Source organism: Malaclemys terrapin, chromosome 11 (genome assembly GCF_027887155.1).
Source record: "Malaclemys terrapin pileata isolate rMalTer1 chromosome 11, rMalTer1.hap1, whole genome shotgun sequence".
Taxonomy (NCBI): domain Eukaryota; kingdom Metazoa; phylum Chordata; order Testudines; family Emydidae; genus Malaclemys; species Malaclemys terrapin.
The window spans coordinates 25,253,695-25,264,631 of NC_071515.1; the positions used below are offsets into that span (position 1 = coordinate 25,253,695).

The 10,937-nt window shown below is 37.4% G+C and overlaps 1 protein-coding gene across 4 annotated transcripts in view; it reads left to right on the forward strand.

The window, feature by feature from the left end:
* HECW2 (HECT, C2 and WW domain containing E3 ubiquitin protein ligase 2) overlaps nt 1-6,542 on the forward strand; it is a 256,868-nt gene extending 250,326 nt beyond the window's left edge. For all 4 annotated transcript variants that reach the window (XM_054044395.1, XM_054044394.1, XM_054044396.1 and 1 more), the window contains one exon: nt 140-6,542. In XM_054044395.1, the coding sequence (XP_053900370.1) occupies nt 140-251 (112 nt within the window). In that variant the 3' untranslated portion in view covers nt 252-6,542. The remainder of the gene's footprint in view (nt 1-139) is intronic.
* The last annotated feature ends 4,395 nt before the right edge of the window (nt 6,543-10,937 follow it).

Sequence of the window (10,937 nt, forward strand, 5' to 3'; positions counted from 1 at the left end):
ACAGTCTTCAGTAACACAATATCATTTCACAAAGCATGGTTATTTGAAAGGACCTTCTAGTGCACCTGAATTTTCAGTTACTTTCATTTGAATTTCTAAATAACCTTTGCTTATTTGTCACTTTTTTTGTTTTTTGCAGGGCTCATACATGTTTCAATCGTCTTGACCTTCCCCCTTACCCATCATTCTCCATGCTCTGTGAGAAACTGTTGACAGCAGTTGAAGAGACAAGTACCTTTGGACTTGAGTGATACGCAAACCACAGTGCCCAGCTCTTTGGACGTTTGTGGATCTGTCCTCTCAAGAATGAATGAACATTTGTATTGGATTCTTAGAGGAAAATTGTTTTACAATGCAATTCAAATAATGAGATTTCCATCAATGAGTAAATCTTGCTTCGGAAGCAGTTACAAGCATTGTGATAGTGGCGGAGTACTCTACGGTAATACTGGAGTGCGCCTGGAGTGCAGGGAAAACTAACAGTCTTGCAATAAACAGTTTTTCTTGACTGCCATGTTTGTTATGGCCCAAGCAAAAGATGTGACCATGCATGATCAGCAAGGTGGCTACTGCAAAATCTGATAAGTATCTTGAAACTGGATTTCACCAAAGTCCTTGAATGTAAAGTTCAAGTCAAAATGTGAAATCGTTTAGCCCACCCCTAAATTAGCTAAAATCAAACTATGGAATTCTTTATTTAAAAAAAAAAGTTTCCTAAAAATATGTTACTTTATGCCATATACTATAACAGAATATCCATTACTTGCTATACCTAAGACTACGAGTCCCTGCATGGTGTGCATCATAGATTTCAGCTTCCTGGGGCAGAAGTGAATTTGAAGGAAAATCAGTAGCAAGGGATGTCACAACAATGGCTTGCAATAAGGAGGTTTGTGAAAATGTATATGCAAGTGGCGCGTGTATGGCAAATGATGAGCTATTATAAGGAGAACTTAATAATGACTGATTTTATGCTTTATACTGCATGGAAACTGTTTTAAAAAATAAGTATCAATTTACCACAGCATATCAGGAAAAAAAACTTACACAGTGACTTCTCTTTATTTTTATAGGTTCATTATGTTAAGTTCCTCAGAGTGTAAATAAGAAACTAGCATACTAAATGCTATTTCTGTTCATTTCACTTTTCATGCATTAACAGACATTGTGCTAGTGTTTTATTCTTTAAGCACTCTCAAGGAAAAAATGCCTTTTATTTTTATATGAGTAAGAAATTCCCAAAAATATTTTGCACTGAATGTACCAAAGTTGAAGGGACATTATGATCAGACTGACCGCAAACTGCATCACTCTTACAAGTATCTAGAAAATAACTTCTTAAGAACCGAACTTTCTTCACAGTGCCATGTCTATAGATATCAGGACTGTGCACATAAGTAATAATTTTGTAAAAATCACTACATGTGATATTGTAATATGCATTTATTTTAAATGCATTTGGTTAATTTTTCATCCATCAAATAACCTTTAAGGGATTGAGTGTAATACAGATGTTTCATATTTTCCCAGCAACTATTATTTGTACAGCACCGTGAAACACACTAGCTTATTGGGGAAACCATTTGTGACACTTAAGAGGATGAACCTTTAATAGTAATGATTCCACTCTCCCTTATCAGTGAACACCTCCAAGCTATAAACTGTTCGTAATGTCTTTCTAATTGCATTTTCACTGATGAGTATTTTTCTTATCAATGTTAATTAAAATGGAGTCCTTTTCAATGGTATATCAAAAACTGCATGAATCCACCAATTTAATTATGCTTAATTTTGCCAAAGTGCACAGGCATCACTTGCACCCATTCCTCATAACTATCTTTAATCCTAGATTAGTTTTGCATCTGTGCATTTGTACAGCCATTAAGAAATACTACATACATCGTGCCAGAGTTCCAGAAAACTTCAACTGGATGTTGAAGGGCAAGAACAGAAATACAGCTCTTTGTGTTCCTTTTGATGGCACTCGAGCATTTCAAGACCTGCTTTGTGGAAGAACTAAGTTTGGGAGTAACCTCAGGATTCCCACTCTGGGGACTCTCGTTGAATAGGGGTCTCAGTGAGGTGACATGCTTATTTTCTGTATTCATAACAATGGGAGCACCCATCCACTCAAGTGAACATTGGAACGGCAATAAAGCTGCTGTCAGCAAAGACTACTTTTTCACCCTCACAATAAGAAAGTAGATGCTGTTGTGGTGGTAGGAGCGGGGTGCTGGGTAAATTTAAGTTGCTTCAGATCCCTCTTCCCCCCCCCCCCCCCCGCATTCCCCAAACGATATAGGAAATAATGCCTGTATTCAGATAATTGAGGAAACCCCACTGTCAAAAATAAAATGAAAATATCTTTTGACTTTACAAATAATGGGTTCCTCCCTAAAACAATGACATCTTGGAATCACACAAGTTTTCTTAAACTGCTCCTGGCTTGTACTAAGTGGCAAAGAAAAGTCAAACTGTATTATTCTATTTTTACATCCAAGTTTATCAGTGTTTGCTAAGATATCACGTTAATGGTCCAGGGTTTGCTAATGCATGTGTTGTATCAAAGAACTGATACACAGTAGATAAATTTACTTGTGAGCAGGTCATTTCAGCATGGCTCATGTTTCATGTGATCAAATTCATTAAGTATCTGACACTCCAGTCACTTAGAGCCAAATGAAACTTTTGATGGGCTAAGAACCACAGAATTTGGCTCTTGTAATATTACAGTATCTTTTCCCTAAAAAGAGATCCTTGCAGGAGAACAGATCTACAAACATCAATCCAGAAACTCATTGGAATTAAGAGTTAAATATTTGACACAAAAGTTTATATCAGGCTGCATTTAAGCTATGCTTTTGTACAAACCAAAAGTAATAAATGCACTTGTCATCTTTTATTTAAAAAATGAGATGTACTACTTACTTTTGTTCTGTATTCCGCCCTTTTCATCAGTCGGTGAACATCCAGGACTCTGCAGATCTCCAGCAGGATCACCAAGGGTGGCAGGTCTCAGCAAAAAGACAAAACCCAGCGACCACTAAGATCCAGGCGAAGCAAGCTAAGGGGAGGGGAGAAGTTCTGTTCCCTCCTCCTGTCTTGCCTGTACTACACTGGACTCTAAAAGTGCCATCTGAAGGTGATGGGGAGCTGGCTGCCTTGATGCTGCAGCCCCTTCTGCTCACAGCCCTCAGCTAGCTTCTTGCTGTATTTTAAGAAATGCTTCCCTGAAAAAGGGAGTGGAAGGGAAGGAGCATAGAAGCATTAACAGCCCCACACACCCATTACCCCACCAGCAGCAGCAGTCACCCATCAGCACCAGAGCCCATTCAACACCCCATCCCACGAAAGCCAGCCCTGGGTTCCTCCAGAAGATTGCAGGGTGTGAATACAAGGATTGTGGGGGGTTGAACTCATAACAAGCGACGATGACTGGTGTGGGGGTTGTGGATGGGGAGAAAGTTTGAAAATCCCTGCCTTAAATCAATATCATTTAGAAGATCTTACTTGGCTGATAAGGAGCTTTCCTTCTGGGGAGGAAACCGAATAGTCTAGCAGAGCAGAATGAATTAATGGGCCCCATTCAGCCACTGCATGATACTGACTTGGGCCAACATAATCTCCAGTATCCTTATATGGTGGAAAGCCCACTTGGGGTTCACAGCAGCAGATTTAAGGCACCTACAGCCCCGTCCCCTGCTCTGACAGGGAACTCTGAGCCAGCCAGCACTACACAGAAAGCAAGTGGTGCAGGTAGACTTCTTCCCGTGGCAGAACTGCCAGGGAAAGGGGTCTCTTGTCTTCTTCTGGGGTAAATCACAACCTTGGGTGCCCTGAAGCACGGCTTCTCCTAATGGGAAGGTGGGATGTGATTTGCACAGCTCTAGTGAACTTAATCATTGTCTCTGCCAAATATGTTGAAATAGCATCTAATTAATGAACACATCCCAACTATCAGAGGCACAGATGCCTATTATGTCATATGTAGTCTCTTATTCAAGGTATGTATGTCAGAACCTTTTACTTTATTATAGCAGTTTTCTCGACCACTCAACTCATGAGAGAGCTTCTGTTATGATAAGCAATACCCTCAGCAACAGATTGTATATTAATTTTTTAAAGGAATCTCTCAGCCCAAAATAAATTTCTTTGTAACATAACCTTCACTCTGCAAAATGGAAGCAGAGATTTCTTTTCCCAGTTAATCTTTGTTACACTTTCACAATAAAAAAAAATAACTTTTAATAGTTAAATAAATTGTTTTCGTTATCCATGTTGTGGACCAGGGACATACCATAAATAAAGGTGTTAATATCATTCAGAGATAGTCGGTGAAATCATCTCAGTGCTCAGAGCCAGCTATGCAACACATAAGCCTCACGGTAAAGTTGTTCACCCCAGGTCTTACAGTATATAGTGAATATACAGTAGAACCTCAGAGTTACGAACATCTTGGGAACGGAGGTTGTTCATAACTCTGAAATGTTCATAACTGAACAAAATGTTGTGGTTCTTTCAAAAGTTTACAACTGAACATTGACAATGCAGCTTTGAAACTTTACTATGCAGAAGAAAAATGCTGCTTTTTTAATGGTTTATGTTTAACACTGTACTGTATTTGCCTTTTTTTGGTCTCTGCTGCTGCCTGATTGTGTACTTCCGGTTCCAAATGAGATGTGTGGCTGACTGTTACTTTGTAGTTCTGGTATTCGTAACTATGAGGTTCTACTGTACGTAATATATAATCTTCAAAGGAAGTTGAAAATCCGACAGTAGCACTCTGGCAGAGCATCTAAAAGAAAGTGTCTGGCATGATGGAAACTGGCAGAGAACATTGAACTGGTGGTTGGTTTGTTTTTAGATTACAGAAATGTTAAAAATGTTGTGGTTTGCTATGCTTTTTCAGTGCTTCTAGAAGTCCAAAATGGCTTCAGTGTTAAGACTGGTATCATGTGGTTGCTAAAGTAATCTCTGCAGTGTTTAATTGCAGATGCCATGACATCTCTGCAGTATTAATGAATCTCTACAGTGTTGTTTGAAGATAGTCATTGAGATGTTTGCAGAGACAGTGTTCTGGATTGAGAGAATTTACGCATAAATGGTAAATCTATATTAACTGTGTTTGACTAGTCTTTATAATTTGATATTTCCATACTGTAATACAAAGCAGTTTAAATAATGTTTAAAGGTTTACATTTGTTTGTATTGAATTACGGTAGTTTTTAGAACTGTTGCTCATATTTATCTATCTTGCCATTGATTTGGGGAAAGAGGAAAATTTGCTCCTAGTAACACTAATGGGAATTAAGCATTAAGTAATATCTGCTTTGAAGAGATAATAGACATCTGTCTTAACATCAATTTTACAAGGTAGGACCTGTTTTTAATTAAATCCCACTCCATCACCCAAAAATGAATTTTCTATTTCCTCCTCCAGCACCTCTCCACCCCAAACAAAATTTCAAAATGATTACTGACACCTGATTTTTAAAATTTTCCCAAGTGACCAGCCATTGTTGGGTAATCCAAGGGGCAGTGGCAGAAATTTTCAATGATGCCTTGTTAACAGATTGCAAATGAAAGGCCTTTAAAATGTGACTACAATGGCTGTTTTAGAACTATTCTAGTCCTTTGGTTAAATATTTTTAACATAAAATACAGACTACAAAGGCTGATTTGAAATTGCTCTTGTCTCTTAGAAAAATAAATACAGATTACATAGGCATTTTAAAAATATATATATTATTTAAATGGATACTGTCAGATTCAGAGCTATATTTAAAAATATCTTTTTCAGTTACTAGTAATCGTTTAGATTGTTAAAACTAAGCATATAAAATTAAATACACTTTGCAATTTTTGTTTTACTTTTTGCATATTTTTCAACATGCACAATGCAAATAGAGTGGTCAGTTTGGTGTTGCTTATGGTCAGTTTCTGGTCAATTGCACTTTCTATTCTCATGCACTAGCTTAGTGAATTTTTTTTATAATTTTATGAAAATATTTCTAATTTTTTTTTACATATTTTATTTTAAAGAAACCTAATTTGAGTCTAACCTGCCTGGCTGTGTCCCTTTAAAAAATCAGGGATGCCATCCTAACAGGCTTTTGCCAAGGCCATGATATACCCTGTGTGTTTTTAACTGAACTCATGATTAATTTCATTGGGAAGATCTGCTTCAAAATCAGTGACATCATATGACTCTTCATCAGTACTCAGGAAAACTCCCCTTGACTACACAGTCTGGCTGCAGTTTAAAGATGGCAACACATTGTAAAGGATCCTTTGGAATACAGATATTGTGTAATATATCTGTACATTTGTAAAATGTAATAAAACACCTTCTGAAATTATTTGCAAAAAGTTACTGTAACAGTGAATTAGCCCCATGTTGAATCAATACATTGGCAATTTTAACTTTCTTTAATTACCAAATGTAATTAGAGCACATCACAGAATATCCACTGAAAAATATTCTAAGAAATTGTTTGATATTATGATGAAGGCAAAATGCATCCAAGCTTTGTTTCTTTCAATTATCACCCCCTAAAACTTTTTTTAATAAAAAGGTTTCTAATGGAAGTGCTGCTTCAATGTTCAGTATATGGTGGGTTTTTTCTTTGTACAGACAGGAATTTCTCATTCATCCACAACTAAAAAGTCCTTACCTCCCCATAAATAATAACTAAGAGCCATATTATGCCACTAATTTACCAGAGTTCTCCACTGGGAACTTCTAATTTAAAATCTATGGGACTACAAGACTCTTAAAATGGGGACTAGTCAAAGTGGAGCTCTTTGTGCTTTCATTCACTTCCTTATTTTGGGCAGCCTCCCAGCAACCCTCTTCTCCCACTTGAGTTGCATATGATTTGGACTATCGCCGCACCCAACCTACAATCAACAAGCAAGAGCAACCAATCATCCATGATACTTTAGTGTCAGAGTTGGGATAGTGAAGCTAAGATTATGGCTTGCTGCACTTTTTCCTCAGGAATTAAACACGTCTCCTTTGCTACAAGTCTAGCTCCACTAATCCAAGTAGCTAAATGTTTTTTTAATTTAGTTTCTTGAAGTTAACAGGTTTTTTGCACGCAGAACTGTCCCTTGGGTACAGCGAATCGGGGCAACCGCTCCGGGCCCCGGTGCGATTGGCCAGCGCAGTCGGTCCCAGAAGTGACAGGTCAGTCCCGTAAGTGATAGATTTGTCACTTCTGCCCCAGGCTCTGCACCCCACCCCCACCCCCAGGACAGCCCTGTGGGCATGTTTGCACGTACTTAATTTATTTTCTCACCTCCAAGCGTTGCGGCTAAGAGATCAGTGAAAGCCCCTTACCAGGGCATAGGTTAATACTGATCGAGATTTCTGGGGAAGGTGTGATATATATGATTACAGCCAAAATATTTCCTTCCATAGATGGAGTACATTGCCCATAAAGTACTTAAAGGTGGCTCTTCTAGAAGGACAGCTTGGGATTCTAGCACTCCTCCCATGTTTCCATTTCCTGTTTGGTGGTATAATCAAGTGTTGGCACATTCTACTGAGTCAGCAGTTAAGCATCTTTACCTTGCATCGTGAAAATTCTACTTTAAATAGGTAGGTAGGTATATTAGGACAGTATCATGTTCTCCAACTGTACAGATGTGACTGGTACAATATGAAAATTTTGCCTGAGACATTGGATTTGATTGTACTGTTGGCTGCTGATTTCCTGGTTTCCCATTGGGGCCCGAAGCTGGATATTTTAAAAAAAAAAATTAAAAGAGAAGTAACTACTGATGCCTCTTGAGTCATGCCAGTTCAGGAATGTAATTGTAGCTGCTGAGCAGCTGTTACCATAATGTATGATAATCACACACAGTGGGCATGACATGAAAAATGCAGTGGGAGCTGAACAACACAACAGCGGCCGTGGAGCAATGCTACTGAGGGAAGACAAAACTGAAAGGGCAGGAACAAAAAGTGGAGAGGAAGAGATGACATTGACTTTTGTGAATCGTGTTGGGGAGTATGCTGTGCAGTGCACAGGCAGTTACTAATACCAAAAGGAAACCCTGCATTGTGAAGTGAGGCATTTGCTTGAAAATCCACACCAAATAATACACATAAATGGAAAAGTACCATAAATCTATAAAGAAGTTAATTAATATTTCCTGCACTTGTAAGACTTATTTTAGCAAAGAAATATTAAAAGTCTTCATAGTCTGACCTGGAGTTTCAGAAGTCTAACTTACACATCTATTTTTTTTTAAATTATTATTTATTTATTTATTTAATAGTTAAACTGTTATCAAGATAATGGAGGGTTGTATATAGGGTGGTGCATAGGTTTTTATTTTAGTTTACAAGTAATAACTGTTATGCTTATTACTGGATATATTTGCAACTGAAATAGTATTGGATAAGAAGCTGTTTAAGCCATTGTTCCAGATACTAACTTACATTTTAGATATGATGGTCTGAATCTTAAAGTTCTAACGCAGTTATTAATCGGTATTTATTTAGGAAACTCCATGTGATGGATTTTATTTGTTTATATGTATTTTGGGATGGGATGGGGGACATTTTGGTTGCAGCACAAGAACCATGAAACTCCCATGAGGACTTTCTGCTAACCTGGGCCTCCTGTGAAATTTCTCTCCAGGGGATTGACCTAAAGCCCTCTGAAGTGAATAAGAAGATTCCCATTGACTTCAGTGGGCCTTGGATCAGGCTCAGTTGCATGGACCCTTGACCCCTGTAACACTCCACTGATGTCAGTATGAGGCTTGCTGAGTAAGGACTTAGTAAGGATTTGGGGATTTGGCCATTGTGATCTAAAAAGACAATTGGAAAAAGTTTGCTATAAAAAGAACAAAAACTCCCTGAAAGTTCTCTCTTCAACAAGCTAGTCAAGCTGGTCAGAACTTCATACAGAAAAAGTACAGGTTATTTGACTGTCATGGTTCTACATAGAAGGACGTTATTTTGCAGTTAGTCTTCAATATTCAGGAGACTGCTGTTTTTTTTTTATTATCAGCATCACAGATGGGACTGGGAACCACAATGGTATTGTTAGTATGTAAATAATCATAGAAAGATACTGTATCTTTGTACTCCATTTCTCATCAAAATGCTGTAACATTGGGGGTATCCATGAACTTGGATCAGCAATTACTGTGCTATATGTATGGGTATCTTCAGTGTAACTGGCTGAACATTGCTAACTGCAAAAGGTGGTGTGGGGAGAAAAGGGAAAACTTTGGAGAATGCGGGGGGGGGGGCGGGGGGGCAGGAGGGAGTACAGTTACCAGTGTGTGCTGTGAGAAACACTGGAACCACAACATGTTGTACGTTGCTTGCTCTTTCTTAACCAAAACTAATTAAATGTGAGCTGTTAGTATGTTTGAAAGCACATTGGATTATAAGTTTTTATAATGGGGATGCAGGCATCCAGAACCAAACAGGTATATATACATGCAGCTCCCTTACTTTTGACAAAGTGTTACCAGATCTAATTTTATACTAGTTCTTTGTTTTAAAAATTTCAGGCACTGTAAAAAGCACAGATTCTAAATTTTAAGTAGGGCACATGGTATATTTTTTAAGCCTTTCGATGCTTTTTTAAGTTGAGAGTGTCCAGAAGAATGTGTATCGAATGCAATACCAATTTTTTCTACCTTTCTACAAGCCAGTTTGTTTCATCTGGGTTTAGTGTGTGTCTTTCGTAAGAGACAAAATGAGGGAGGAGGGGAGTGGGGGAATATACTTCAAGAGTTAGGATGATGTATGTCTCTTTTTCCATTTCACATTGCATCAGCTATGTGTCACCTTGCTTCAAGGCAGAAAGAGCAGATAATGCAGCTAACTGAGTATGTTACATGGATGGCATTACATAGTGCCTGTACTTGAGGAATGTACTTAAATGCTTGGCTGCTTGCAGATTTATATAATTATCTACCTTGTGTTGTATTTCTTATTATTCAAAAATGTGTTGAGGGAAAGAGTTTTACTGTATACAATTTATTTTATTTTCATACTGATCTCTATTTTGTTTAAAACCTTGTTCCATCATGAAATCACTTAATCCAAAATAAATCTTCTTACAAATAACTTTGGAAATTAACTTTTTCTGTATGCATCTGAAAGTATTTTGGTCTAATTTTTAAAAAAAGATTAGTTCTCATATATGAATTGTTCTAAATCCTGGCCGGTAGGTTTAAACTTTTAGAGCATCTTAATGACACTTTCATCATCTTACATTAATTGCCCTGTGTTCTGGAAAATAACATATCTTAAAAGGAACAACATTTCAGCAACAGAGAAAGTAAAGACTCTGCAACATTCTGCCTCAGGTTTTGCAAAAGAAACACATTTGAAACCAAGGCTATGATAAATGAAATTAACAAAGGACAATGCCCTGGAATCTCCCCTTGGAAAGTGACCAGAATTCACTAAATTGTTTCAATGTCTACTCTTCTACAGAGGATCGAAAGCTGCAAAGGTATATTTTATTGACAATGGCTTATGATGTGATAGCATGATATTTTAATAGGCATAAATCTTTGGGAAAATAGGCACTTTTCTTCCAATGTTTAAGATCCTGGTGATTGTTGTTCTTAAATCCCCAATAGATTATTATAGATTGTCAGAGAAATTGCTGAAAGTTACACTTGAAAAACTGGCTTCCAACGTAATAAAAGTAAATGGTCCCCTGCTAAAGAATTCAAGCCGTTTTTATAATTTTTATGCTAGTTCTAACAAGAAATATTGTCCGTTATTTATTGGAGCCAATTCTATATTTCTGCCATGTCAGAAATAGGTAATAGCCCACTTTCTGTAATGGTTGATAAGAATGTTGCCATTTTTGTTATGTAACACCTTATATACAATAACTTTTATCGTTTAGTGTTAAGATAATTTTCTTACTACCTTGGTATTACAGGGTCTA